Source organism: Xenopus laevis, chromosome 3S (genome assembly GCF_017654675.1).
Source record: "Xenopus laevis strain J_2021 chromosome 3S, Xenopus_laevis_v10.1, whole genome shotgun sequence".
NCBI classification, from domain to species: Eukaryota; Metazoa; Chordata; class Amphibia; order Anura; family Pipidae; genus Xenopus; species Xenopus laevis.
This window is the reverse complement of record NC_054376.1, coordinates 109154186-109168686: the sequence shown is the minus strand read 5'-3', so window position 1 is coordinate 109168686 and position 14501 is coordinate 109154186. Positions and strand designations below refer to the sequence as shown.

General features: G+C 38.5%; 1 protein-coding gene across 4 annotated transcripts in view; it reads left to right on the top strand.

Moving 5' to 3' along the window:
- kif3a.S (kinesin family member 3A S homeolog) overlaps positions 1-14501 on the top strand; it is a 44635-nt gene that overhangs the window by 15535 nt on the left and 14599 nt on the right. For 2 of the 4 annotated variants that reach the window (XM_041588730.1, XM_018256178.2), the window contains exons 7-10: positions 840-1037; positions 3346-3520; positions 4075-4173; positions 7628-7696. In XM_041588730.1, coding sequence (XP_041444664.1) covers positions 840-1037; positions 3346-3520; positions 4075-4173; positions 7628-7696 — 541 coding nt within the window. The remainder of the gene's footprint in view (positions 1-839; positions 1038-3345; positions 3521-4074; positions 4174-7627; positions 7697-14501) is intronic. The other 2 variants (XM_041588731.1, XM_018256177.2) reach the window with 1 other exon arrangement.

Genomic DNA, 14501 nt, shown 5'->3' with positions numbered 1-14501 from the left:
CAACCGACTAGATCATAAATGAGATTGTACCTAAATAGAAAATTATAATGTAAATAAGGGTTGCGCCAGATCTATAATTTTTTGGATTCAAAGAACTTGTCCACAAAAGATCTGACCGAATTGTGAACAGAATCTGAGCCCTTATTAGCATATTAAATTTTATCTTAAAGTATTTTTGCTTTTACCTAAATTTGAATATGCAAAATGGGGTTCAGATTAAGTGAAGCAAAAAGTATTGCTTTCATCTGTTCAGAGCTGTAAAATCACGACATTAACAACTTTAATGTAGTTCAGCTGAACACCAAGGGGCAGATTTATTAAAGGGTCAAATTTCGAATTGAAAAACCGGTGAAATTCGAATTCAAAACGCCCAACTGAAATAATATAATTGAATAATCTGCCCCTAAGTGCATTGTTATACTTGGCTTATACATCAATACTGTATTTTTTATTTTATTTATTTATTTTTTTGCAAAAATGCAAAGTGTAACACTGCTTTAAATATTTGACTGAATTGTAAATTTGACCATTCCTAGCTAAGCAAACAATCATTTTGAATGATAAATCATAGCAGTAAAATGGTCATAGCAGTTAAAGTTCTGTAATAGAGGAGTAAAATGAAACGGCATAGTTAATAACATAGACCCCTTTTAAAGCTGGTTAGACTTTTTGTCATTAAATTATGTTTTTAATAAAATCTCATCGTTTTTTACAAATATAGCTTGAAGCAGTGTGTAGTTGACATTGTGCCCCTTTGCACAATTGTATGTGCATACTGTAATTACCGTAGCATGTTAAATGGCTGTTGCGCAATATTCTTCTTTGCCTGATTTTTGCAGGGTTCAGAACGACAATCAAAAACAGGGGCAACTGGACAGAGACTTAAGGAAGCCACAAAGATAAATCTTTCCCTTTCAACCCTGGGTAATGTCATCTCTGCTTTAGTTGACGGGAAGAGCACTCATGTGCCCTACAGGAATTCCAAACTAACTCGGCTGCTTCAGGATTCACTAGGTGGAAACTCAAAGACCATGATGGTAAGAGTTGCTTGCTGTTTTGTGTAGAGGTGCCAGCCCTAGAGGCTTATAAAACATGTAAATGTATCTTTGTAAAAACATTTGTCATTATCCCATATACCAATGTTAAAGGATCAGTAACATAAATTTTTTTTTTTTTTTTTTTTTTTTTTAAATTCTTTAGTATAGAATGGAAAAAAAACACAAGGACAAATTAAACTTTTAAATCGCTAAGTTTTTATTAAGAAATAACTTTCCAAAACTTGCGCTACTCTTCAGAAAAGGCGACACGGCAACGATCCATCATTCAGCGCTCGATTTCTCCTCCCTGGCTATCTCCTATAAGGAAATGAGGGAGGAGAAATCAAGCGCTGCACAATGGATCGCCGGATCACCTTTTCTGAAGAGGAGCGCAAGCAGAGTTTCGGTAAGCTATTTCTTAATAAAGACTTAGCGATTTAAAAGTTTAATTTGTCCTTGTGGGGTTTTTTTTTCATTCTTTACTACCAACATTTTTAAAAAAAATTGATGTTACTGGCCCTTTAAGCAGAGCTAATAATATACTGGACCCACACTTAACACTGAAGTATCTATGTATGTATAACTTTATTTATAAAGCTCTACAGGATACACAGCACTGTACAGTCTTACAATGTACAAAAGTACAAACAGGGAGGACTAGTATTATAAGGCATACCATAAATATGTGTAAATTCACAGAGATTAAAGGAACAGTAACACCAACAAATGACATTTTTTAAAGTAATGAAAATATAATGTATTGTTGCCCTGCATTGGTAAAACTGGTGTGTTTGCTTCAGAAACACTACTATAGTTCATAACAAGAAGCTACTGTGTAGCCATGGGGGCAGCCATTCAAAACTGAAAAAGGAGAAAAGGCACAGGATACACAGCAGATAACAGATACGCTCTGTAGTATACAGGGGATTCTTCAGAAATGATCTAATCTGTACCCTGTGCTTGAATGGCTGCCCTCATGGCCACACAGCAGCTTGTTTATATAAACTATAGGAGAGTTTCTGAAGCAAACACACCAGTTTTAGCAGTGCAGGGCAACAGGACATTATAGTTTCATTCCTTTAAAACATATTCATTTTTTTTTTGGTGTTACTGTTCCTTTAAGTGCCCTGTTGTATGAGATACAGTAGGCCCCAGCACCGCAGAGCTTAAAGTTTTATGCTCTACTTCAGCACACCTGCAAAATATTAAATTGTGTTCATTAAATAGATTTGTAAACAGCATTTTAATTCTTATTGTTCGAATGGAAAAAAAAAAGTCACATTTAAAAGACAAATTTAAAGTTTGGATTGTTTGACATAAAAATATCACTTATATACATACAGTTGAAAAGTTTGGGCATCCCTTGCCAAATTACATATTTAGTTCATTTTCTGATCTAGTTAATATGTAGGAAACAATTACTGCAGAAATCAGTGTGTATTTGCATATGTTAATGCAGAGATACAGAGTTTTTCACTGGACAAGAGGAACATTCATTCCTGCAGTAGTTGTTTGCTGCTTTTTTCACAAAATAACTTAAATATATCATCTGGTTAAGTTTTGCTTTCAACTGTATGCTGCATTTTATTATAAGATTTATTGTTCAGTAAAACGAGATGCGGTAATGGGTCTGAATGCCTTTACAATGCACTGCATGGGGGTTATTTATTAAAGTCTGAATGCCAAAAACTTGAAAAAATCTGAATTTTTAGTGAAAAAAATGATGTATTATACCCCGAGGATGGAAAAATTGTGAATCCGAAAATCCGGCATCACAGACCTCCATAGGTTGTATATAATTCAATGGAAGTAGTCCCGAAGATATCCTAATCTGAGCTGGATTTCATGCAAAAAATCTAATCTTTCGAGCGAAAAATTCGTACGATTTGAATTTTCATACGATTTTTTTCTGAGTTTTTTCTTAACTGGAATTTTTTGGGAAAATGTATTGATAAATAACGGGGAAATAACCCATGCGTATTTGGTTGGAGTATATTTCAGAAAATAATAACATAAATTAGGATTTTGATAAATAACTCCCTAAATGTAGGGGTTGTCTTTATTTTTGTAGTAAAATATGGAAGCCTGGAAGGTCTTAACCAGGTTCACAGTGCAGCTGTCCCTCTGTTTATAATGGGAAGCAAGTTAGACTGGTCCTGTTTTTGTTCTGAAGCTAAAAAAGTTTCAAAATGTATCATTTAACTTTACTAAAGGAAAATTAAATTGTAGATGTACCCAGGAAATGTATGTATTATAAAATTGATTTATTAATATAATCTATTATGTGTTGTGTGTTCTTATATTTCAGTGTGCAAATATCGGCCCTGCAGATTACAACTACGATGAGACAATCAGTACATTAAGATATGCAAACAGAGCCAAAAATATAAAAAATAAAGCTAGAATTAATGAAGACCCCAAGGATGCGTTGCTACGACAGTTTCAAAAAGAAATTGAAGATCTCAAAAAGAAGTTGGAGCAAGGTAAGGTGGAACATTGCTGTGGTGCATAAGGGCAGGGGCACACGGGCAGATTTGGGGAGATTTAGTCACCTGGAGACTAATCGCCTCTTCTGCGGCGCGACAATCTCCCCGAACTGCCTTCCGCCTGCTATAATGAGAAAACGCCAGAGCAATGGCACTCGCGGCGCTTCAATTTGCGAAGTTGCCTCACGAGGAAACTTCGGGCGACTTCAGAAATCGGATCGCTGCAAGTGCATTGGCACAGGTGATTTTTCATTTTAGCAGGGGTTAGGCAGTTCGGGGAGATTGTCGCCCCAAAGATGAGGCGATTAGTCGCCAGGCAACTAAATCTCCCCGAATCTGCCCGTGTGCCCCTGCCCTAAGGCATCTTGATCACTGCTTGTGTTGCAAGTTGAAACCTGTGGTGATCCCATGGTGTTTTGATCACTGCTTCTCAACAGTCGAGATCAAAAGGCATCTTATGTGTCATAGTCACTGGTCTGAGGGTCTTAATACATGACAACTTAAGAGTAGATACGCTAGAAGCAAACTTCTTATGTATTCTCTTCTTCTAGGAGAAGATGTTTCTGGTTCTGATGACAGTGGCACTGAGGAGGATGATGATGAAGACGGAGAAATCGGAGAAGATGGAGAAAAGAAAAAAAAGCGAAGGGGTAAACTAGAAACCAACTTTTTTAAATGTAAAAAATTAAAAGCTACGTGTACAATGCAAGGCTAACTACACCCTGCATTTACTAGTAGTTTTGCAGTCAATAAAAACATGCGAAGTATTAAAAACTGACCCTTGCAGCCGTTTCCCAAACTGAGTGTGTAGTGTCTGCCAAAGGCATGTCTCAGGTTCATCGGAAGGAAATCTCCATGGAAGGATTAGGCTGCTTTTCATTCTGCCATGGACCATGAAAACATTTAGGGGGTTATTTATCAAAGTCCGAATTTATCTCATTATTTTCTGCTACAAACCCTGATCATATCTGCTCGGGTTTTTTACGCTTATTTACTATTACATTTTCCCGAAAATTTGTTTTGAGGGGAAAAAATATGAGATTTTCACAATTTTTTCAGATTTTTCCATACGATTTTTTCCACCCGAAAACTTCGGGGCGTTGCACGAAACCCAGCGCACATTAAAAAATCATTGGGACTTCTCCTATTGACTTATATGTAACCTTGACAGGTCTGAGATGCCAGATTTTCAGATTATGACTTTTCCATCCTCTGGGTTTAATAAATCCTGAAAAATTTGTGATTTTTTAAAAGTCTGATTTTATAAAATATAAAAAAAAAATTTTGCAAAAGATTTAATATAGAAAGAGTGCAGATTTAAAGAGAACATTGAAATTAGTTGTTATTTAATGCTTGTGGACTTCCTCTTTGTGCTGCCCCTTTCCAAATTACTAGGGACTCCAACTTAGCAAACAGAAGGTGAATTACTTTTGGTTTTCTGTTCTGGCATTAAAATTGGTACCTGGTGATAAGCTCTCCCCAGTCTGCAGAGAAGCCGAACGTATGAGTGGAAATGCAAATTAACGAAGAGTGTGCTTACTAAAAGTTTACTTTACTGCAAAATTCCCCATTTCAGTTTTACTAGAGCCATGGCATGTGTGTCCATTTACAGTTCAGTATTTAATATTTATGCCCTTAACCAATTCTCTCTCTTTTTTTTCCTGAAAAATCCTATACTGAAACTTTGTTCTCTGTGATATTTTAATTTCAAAGTACAGGTATGGGATCTGTTATCTGGAAACCCATTATGCAGAAAGCTCAGAATTAAAGAAAGGCTGTCTCCCATAGACTCCATTATAATCAAATAATACAAATTTTAAAAAATAATTTCCCTTTTCTCTGTAATGCTAACACAGTGACTTTATACTTGATCCCAACTAAGATATAATTAACCCTTATTGGAAGCAAAATCAGCTTATTGGGTTTATTTAATTTTTAAATTATTTTCTAATAGCCTTAAGGTATGAAGATACAAATTATGGAAAGATACGGAACACCCCAGGTATAATGCAAATAATGGCATTTGGGTGGGGGAGATGTGCCTGACATGTATACATGGTATGAAAATTTAGGCTTTAGATGTCCTTTAAGTCATGGGGATCCAAATTACAGAAAGATCCCTTATCCGGAAAGCCCCAGGTCCAGAACATTCTGTTTAACAGGTCCCATACCTAATATTTTGCAATGAATACCAGCTTTTCTTTAGACCGATTTACTCACATGACACTTTTGCAACTCAGTGGGCCTTTTGGATGGGCCTTTGAAGTATAGTACATACGCCATTTTGTTCCTGGCCGAGCGTTTGGGATTGTTGTGCTGTTGAAAGATGAATTTTTGGTGAAGCTTTGGATTTTGATGTATTTCTTTTGCATTCTTCACTATCCATCCCTCTCTCCCCAGATTGCTAGTCCTGCTGATGAAAAGCAGACCAATAGAATGATACTACCACCACTCTACATCACTATACCTACAATGAAGTATGGCCATGGTAGAATCATGTGGGTCTGCGTTTATTCAGCAGGTTAAGGCTATCTTTATAAAGAAAAGAAAACCTGTATGGTGCAAAAGATTGTGTATACAGTAAGCCAAAGCTTGTGAGCAGGCCAGTGATCCTGAACATAAGACAAAGTAACACTGGATTGGCTCAAGAACCAAAATGAATGTCCAACAATGGCCTAGTCAGAGCCAGTCCAGTTAAAGGAGAATTCAACCCTTTAAGAAAAATCCTGTACCCACCACCCCATAGAGTAGAGTCCTGCAGCGGGTCGGGCACCTGCGGGTTACCCACAAAAACCTGCGGTATCCTGCAGGTAGAAGTTCCGGGTGACGGTATAGACGCGGTTCTGCAGGTTTGCGGGTCGGGCCGTGGGTCTTCTCAATAGCGATTTTTACTCCTTTTTTCTGATCATGCCTACTTCCGATGATGTCACTTCCAGTTTACAATGACAACACTCACTGTTTTACTCCCTTTTTTCTGACCATGCCTACTTTCGATGATGTCACTTCCGGTTTACAATGACAGCACTTCCTGACTCCTGATGGTCAGTGGGTCGGGGTTGCGGATAAGGTACTTGCGGGTCGGGTAGTGGGTCCAAGCGGGTAAGAATGCGGGTCTGGGTTGCAGGTTGCCGGTACGGGTTCCAAAAAATGGACCCGTGCAGGACTCAACCACGGAGACCCCCCTCCCTCCTCCCCCCAGCCTAACTGCCCCCCGGGGAAATTCCCCATACTTTATACTTACCCCTTGGCACAGATTCTGGCATGCAGCCATCTTCTGGGTCTTCGGCAAGCTGAGTGGGACTTCGGCATGTTGGTGCATGCGCAGTTGGAGCAATTTGCCAGTTTGCGACAACTGCGTATGCGCCGAAACGCACATTAATTGCAGAAACACCGGACCCGAAGATGGCTGCGCTTAACTCTGCTGCCTGAATCTGCCCCGAGGTGTAAGTATAAATTATGGGGCATTTCCCCGGGGGGGGCAGTTAGACTGGGGGGAGGAGGGAAGGGGGGTACGGTTTTTTATTTAAAGGTTTGAATTCTCCTTTAAGAAACTGGCACTATTTAAAACTGAGATGTACACAATTTATATGAACAACCTGGATCAAATCTGCTGGAACAATGAGACAATATCACTCCTGAACTGTGTTCAAAACTGTTACATGCTTAACCTTTATACAAACGTGGCTCAACAAAATATTAACCTGTGCGGATTGAATTCTTAAAACAATGTCCGTTTGCTATGCAGGGAAATGAGAAAACTGGTCAAGAGTCGGAACAGTTTCTACGGCATTGTGCATTATATTATGTGCTCAATTCATAATGTTAATGGCATCTTGTATTCCTTATGTCAGAAGAAAGCCCTACTCTAAAGCAACCCTTTAATGAGAAAAAGGCAAATCATATGTCATCAGCTCTGGTTTGCTGCTGAGAACTTCTTCACGTCGCTATTATTTTGCATGATCTAGTTTGTGTAACATAAGATCATTAAATAGTATGTTTCCATTGGATGTTACACAGAAGGTGCAAACTTAGTTTTCCCATCTTGACTCTCTTCTCATGACTTGTGTTTTCCATGCTATTTTCTGGGGCCATCTCTTTTTCCAGGCAGTAGCAGCAGCAGTAGCAGTTCAGACTCCACAGTGATAGAGAGACCAGTGGATAAATGCTTACCTAGTGAGTGGCATCTCATTGGCTGTGTAAGAAACTACCTCCCACGCTCCCCTTTTGCCTGCAATGTGAACTATGTGGCTGTAGGAATATCCCATTGCATGTTTTCCTTTTACACTGGCACCCTATGGCTTCTTTGCTGCCGAAGACAAGGGGCTGATATCTGTTACATTGCAAGCAAAATTTTCCCTTACGAAAATTTGCTTAAAGGAGAACTACTGAGAAAATTTAATATAAGCTTCAGCATGCTGAAATAAGAAACTTTCTAAATACAATCAATTTTGCACTGATTCTGAAATAATCAAGTTTTTGTTCACTATTTGTCTCTCAGCATCTGTTTCTCTTCCTTCTGTCTTCATGCAGGAGTTGGGTGTCAGATGAATGATCCAATATATCTTAAGGTCCCCATAGACGCAAAGATTTTTCTTTGCTCAAAGACCGATTTTAGCAAAATCTGACCAATTCGTCAAATTATAGTGAAGTTGGTGGGATTCGAACGATTTTTCGTCCAACATCTGTCATAAAATTGATCGGCAACGTTAAAAATCTTTATCGGTCCCAGTGCAATCTATCTATGTTTGCAGGGCAAAGCAGGCAGCTCCCCTTCAGTTTTGCTGGCAATATTGCCTGAAATGGTCTTTTTAGTTGATATACACATCGTACATTTAAACAATCATTTCGAAATAATCCTGTTCTCACGATAAAGAAAAGATCTTTTAAAGATCTTTACATCTATGGCCAGCTTTATAGGGGTGATTCCTTTCCTAGCGGATGATTTAGAGCTCACTGAATTAACTGATTCCAGTACAAACAAAATCTAACAAAATAAGTGCCATTTGCACAAATTCTGCATGTAGAGAGACAGGATTTCTGGTGATTTTAAAAATAATCTAATACATCTTCTAGGCAAAAGGAGCCTCCTTAAAAGATATATTGGATCATTCATCTGACACCCAACTGCTGCATGAAGAGAGGATAGGGAAGATAAACTTGATTTTTTCAGAAACCGTACGGAATATTTAATTGATTGTATTTACAAAGTTTCTTATTTCAGTATGATGAAACATATTAAATTTTCATTTTCACAATCGTTCCCCTTTAATGCAGCAATACTGTTTGGTTTAGGAACATAATATTGTTCATGCTTAGTAAAAAAAAAAGTTATGCCACAATTTGCTTTGTAGCACCCCCTCACTTTGAGGTGTGAAACTGACAGATTGGACATATTTTGAACGTCAGTTCGGTGTTGAGAAATGTCATTTTTATTTTTGCATGGAATTATTAAAGGGATCCTGTCATCGGAAAACATGTTTTTTTTTTCAAAACGCACCAGTTAATAGTGCTACTCCAGCAGACTTGTGCACTGAAATCCATTTCTCAAAAGAGCAAACAGATTTTTTTATATTCAATTTTGAAATCTGACATGGGGCTAGACATTTTGTTAATTTCCCAGCTGCCCCTGGTCATGGGACTTGTGCCTTCACTTTAGGAGAGAAATGCTTTCTGGCAGGCTGCTGTTTTTCCTTCTCAATGTAACTGAATGTGTCTCAGTGGGACATGGGTTTTTACTATTGAGTGTTGTTCTTAGATCTACCAGGCAGCGGTTATCTTGTGTTAGGGAGCTGCTATCTGGTTACCTTCCCATTGTTCTTTTATTTGGCTGCTGGGGGGGAAAGGGAGGGGGGTGATATCACTCCAACTTGCAGTACAGCAGTAAAGAGTGATTGAAGTTTCAGAGCACAAGTCACATGACTTGGGGCAGCTGAGAAATTGACAATATGTCTAGCCCCAGGTCAGATTTCAAAATTGAATATAAAAAAATCTGTTTGCTCTTTTGAGAAATGGATTTCAGTGCAGAATTCTGCTGGATTAGCACTATTAACTGATTCATTGTGGGGGAAAATTTTTTTCCCATGACAGTATCCCTTTAAGTAGCTAGAGATATTACTTTTTGGGGGAAACAAAAAAATTCAAGGAATGATGCGCAAAGGCAACAAAAGCACTACTAAAGTAAAAACACTTTCAATAAATGAAAAAGGGAGTAAAATAGGCAGGAGGGTATACTCACAGTTCACCCCAGTCCAAGGGCGCATGTGCATGAGAGCAAAACCATAGATGTGAGTACCTCCAAAAAATTAACCAGTAAGTAATACAATACAAAAGGCACGAAACGCGTTAGGCCATTTTCTAATATGAAAAAACATTTGGAGCAGGCCCTCAAAAAAAAAAAAAAAGGCACGAAACACGTTAGGCCATTTTCTAATATGTCCTAAATAAACATTTTGTATTTTTTTACTTACTGGTTAACTTTGAAGGTACTCACATCTATGGTTTTGGAAACCTAAAAATGTCAGTTCAGTTACTAGGGAACTCCAGGGAGTTGATATAATCGGTGGCTTTAGTATCCTATACATAGTGGTAACTTGAGAGAGATCCTGTATTCTGGTTTGTCTAAGGAGCATGGCTTAGCAACTGTAATAGGATGTGCTAACTCTCCTACAAAGATAAATTATTCCTGTTATCTGCATGTGTATTTTCAGAAATCTTTCTTTTTTGCTGTTATCATTCTCTCCACCTCTGAATATTTACAACCAGTAGAGAAAGTTTTTTTAAACTGGATATTTTTTTTCTAAATTACCTGAAAATGTTAATATAACATGTCCAGTTTAACATGTCACATGTTCTGCACATTTAACTTATCTTTTTTACTTTAGGCTCATGTCTTTTCTTTGTATTCTTTTTCTATCGAATGGAGGTCGAAGTTTTTTTGGGGTCAAAGTGGGCCGATTCGGCCAACTTCGAATCGTATGATCGATTTGAAGTTTTTTAACTTCGACCTTCGATCTCCCAAACTCCCCCAATTGCCTCCATACAGGTTGTAGGCGGTCCCCCATAGCCTAAAACAGCACTTTGGCAGCTTTTAGGTGGTGAATGGTCGAAGTTGAAGTTTTAAAGAGACAGTACTTCAAAAAAATTCGACCTTCGAATTTCGGCGTTTTTTCAAATTCGAATCGAAGTATGACTATTACCTAGTCAAAGTACACAAAAAATAGCTCAAAATTCGAAGTTTTTCAATTCGAAACTTCACCTCGACCTTTGATAAATCTGCCCCTGAGAGTTCTTGGATCTGCTGCCTCAGGTAGCCAATAGAACAGAATTCCCCTGACTATACACAGTGGACAAACGTGCTTTTGGCTACACAATTAAGCATGCCATGCCCATATCTGATTGCTTCAGTGAGATGCAACTGGCATTGTAGGGAGTGGTGGTTCTGCAACAGCTCTGAAAATACTGCTCTGGGCTCAGAAATTCTGCAGTTCCTTCATAACCCAGGTCAATAAAAAATTCTGCTCAGTTTCTTCATAACCCAGGTCAATAAACCTACTGCACTATGATAAAGAATCCCTTATGCAGGAGGCTTCGGAATGGAGAGGACTGATGCAATGGGAATTTATCCCTGGAATGCTCTCCTTGCAATGATTTTTTGATCACTGCAAGAAATGTTAGAGTAAAAGAGATACAAGGAAGTCAATAAGTATGTGACCGCTCAAGACTCACCCCACCACGCGATGTCCCTCCAATCAGCTCCATGAACTCCGTGTGCTCAGTCACCAGCGTCCCAGCTGTTATACAGGTCCAAATAAACATTTGCCTATGATTAAGGGATTATTTCCCGAAACGCGTAAGACGATGCTTTTACCCTAATGTTGCAATAAACCCCCTCAAATCCATCTGGAGTGCCTGTCTTGCTCAGAAACAGGTTTTTTTTTTGTCATTTTTAATGAAGCTTTCCTTTCCTTTAAATCTGTTAAAGGTTTGGAGGACACAATATTTTGTTTCTGTTCATTATTTAGTCAGGTTGGTTGGCACTTGCACATTCCAGATCTCTGATTCATGTTGAGCAGTCCTAGGAAAATGACGGATATGTTTTTACTCAATCTTTCACCTGGCAAACCAGTGATCCCTGCTATTGTCTAAAGCAGGGGTCCCCAACCTTTTTAACTCATGAGCCACATTCAAATGTAAAAAAAAAGTTGGAGAGCAACATAAGTATGCAAAAGGGCCCTGAGAGTGCCTAATATGTGCTGTGATTGGCCATTTGGTAGCCCCTATATGAACCGCCAGCTTACAGAAGGCTCTGATTGGCAGTACATCTGGTTTTTATGCAACCAAAACTTACCTCCAAGCCTGGAATTCAAATATAAGCATCTGCTTTGATGCCACTGGGAGCAACATCCAAGGGGTCAGAGACCAACATGTTGCTCATGAGCCATTGGTTGGGGACCACTGGTCTAAAGCAAGGAACAATTGTTTGGTCGAAGAACCTCAACAATAAATATCTCAAAAACTATAAGAAACATGTTTTTGTACCAAATGGGCCAAAAATCTCAACCCTAAAATAGAATCTACTTCCTGATTTGTACAAGTACAGTCAAAGCAAGCCACTATACACTGACATGCCCTCTGTATAAACCAACCCCTTTTTTCCCCCCAGCTGCAGCCTGTTAGTGTTTTAGATAAGGAGCAGCTTACTATAGTAAGGGCCTTTCAGTGGTCTGCGGATTTGTTTTGAATGTGCCTGGAAGAACAAGAAGTAGATAGTGATTTAACTGCACTACATACAATACGGGGCAGATTTATCAAGGCAAGGGTCGAATAGGAAATTCGATTTTTTTTTAAATTGTTTTTGTGATCAAAACTCACTAATTCGAATTGGGAATAATCCAAACTCAATTCAAATTAGAATTTCAAGATTTATCAAACCTTTACCATGGGAATAATTAGAAATCGACTATTCGCCACCTAAAATCTGCTGAGTTCATGTATAAGTCGACGGGAGACGTCCAGTGACCCATTTGAAGATGTTAATAGTTTTCCTGACATTAGAGTTTTTTTTTTTTTTAAAAATAGGTTTGAGTTTAATCAAATACGATTTGAGTTTTCAGGTTGATAATATTCGTTCGAGTTTTAGATATTTGATTTTTTTTCTTAAATAACCTCCCAATCAAATTTTGAGTACATTCAAATTTATTAGAGTAAAAAAAAATTCACATGAATTCAAAATTCAACCTTTGATACAGATGAAGCCACTTGGATTTGTGAGTTAAATGCGTCATGACTCAGAGTTAATTGAAGAAACTGTGTTATCTAAAGTTATCTTAACTCATTTAATGCATTTAACCTTTTCATTAGCATACCAAAGCACCATTGTTCACAATGGTGAATGCTTTAATTAGATGGGATGTTGTGACACAGTTTTCTGTGTTAAATGAGATAAATGGGATATCTGTGTTTAGTTATTCTGTGTCAAACAGACAAACCAAAGTGGCTGCATCTGTAAGTGGGCCTTCCCATATGGTCAGCATTTGCTCCTATCTGACTTAAAGGAGAATGCGCGGAAGCAACGTTCTGCAGGGAACAGGCACTTGAGGCTACCCATATTGGGCGCATACATAGCTGGCACATTTTTAAAATCATCTCGTCCATATTCCTTCCAGCCTTCTCCTCATCTTCTAATGATGTCACTTGCATGTTTTGCAATGGGTGAGGGTAGCAATCTGTTGCAGGCTGGGTAACGTTCAAATAGAGGGCTGACCCAGCTCTCTATTGGAAAAATGTCTAATTGCTCAGATTGTAACAGAGTTGATGATGAGGCTTCCTGAACTGCTACTTTTTAAAACTGCTGCTATAAGGATTGACATTGCCAGTTACATTTGTCTCTTGTGGGATAACATTGAAGCTGTCCATAGACGCAAAGATCCGATCGTTCAAATCCTCGGCCGATCGGACTTCCCAATCTCCTGACCTGCCACTAACCATCCAGATCAAATAAAGTAGTAAAAGAACAGATCAGCCGATGTTCTGCCCCTGACAGCAATCATACGAAAGTTATGTCCGACAAAAACTGGTGACAGTCTCCCACTGAAAATCGTCAGGCCGGCAATACATGCAGAGATATTATCGGCAGCCGACAGAAATCTTTTAACCTGTCCGATCAACCAAACGAAGATCTCCATGGAATGAAAAATGTCGGGACTCACACACGGTCCGAAAATCGTACGAATCGAGGATTCGTACGATTGGACTTTTGCGTCTATGGCCAGCTTAAGACCCCCATCTGCCGTACTTGAATAGTAAAGACTGGCAAGGTATTGCACCCCTTGAATGAATCTGGTGTAGAGATACAGACTGAAAGCAAATCTAGTATAGCATACCTCCCAACTGTCCCTTTTTTGGAGGGACAGTCCCTCTTTTGACAGTTCAACCCGCAGTCCCTCATTTGTACTGGAAAGTCCCTATTTTCTCTGCACTGAACAGCCAGAAAAAGAAACAAAGTTTCTCACTTAATTGGCTTTTAGCAGAGAGCCCAGAACAGCTAACAGGTACAAATAAGATACTTTGTAACAATTTTGAGACACAAAAAAACAGTTTAGATAAGGAGAATTATTTTCAAACTTTCATAACCTGCCAAATTTTGTAAAATGAACATTGTAATTAGGGGGTGTGGTCACAGAAAGGGCGTGGTCAAAATGTTTCACTGTACTATGTGCAAAAAAAAAATTTGTATCCCTCTTTTTACTTCCAAAATGTTGGGAGGTATGGTATAGATATGCCTGGTACCAGGATGATGGGTTATACCTGTATGGGGTACATACTTTCTTAAATAGAAGCACATTTAAAACCTTAACCTTTTGCCTTGAAAACACCCTAACACTTACCTTTATTAATATTATAATAGAGTGATGTAATTTTCTTTTTTTTCCCTGTTTTTGTACCAATGCTGCTTACCTGTGATTTAATTGCATCATCC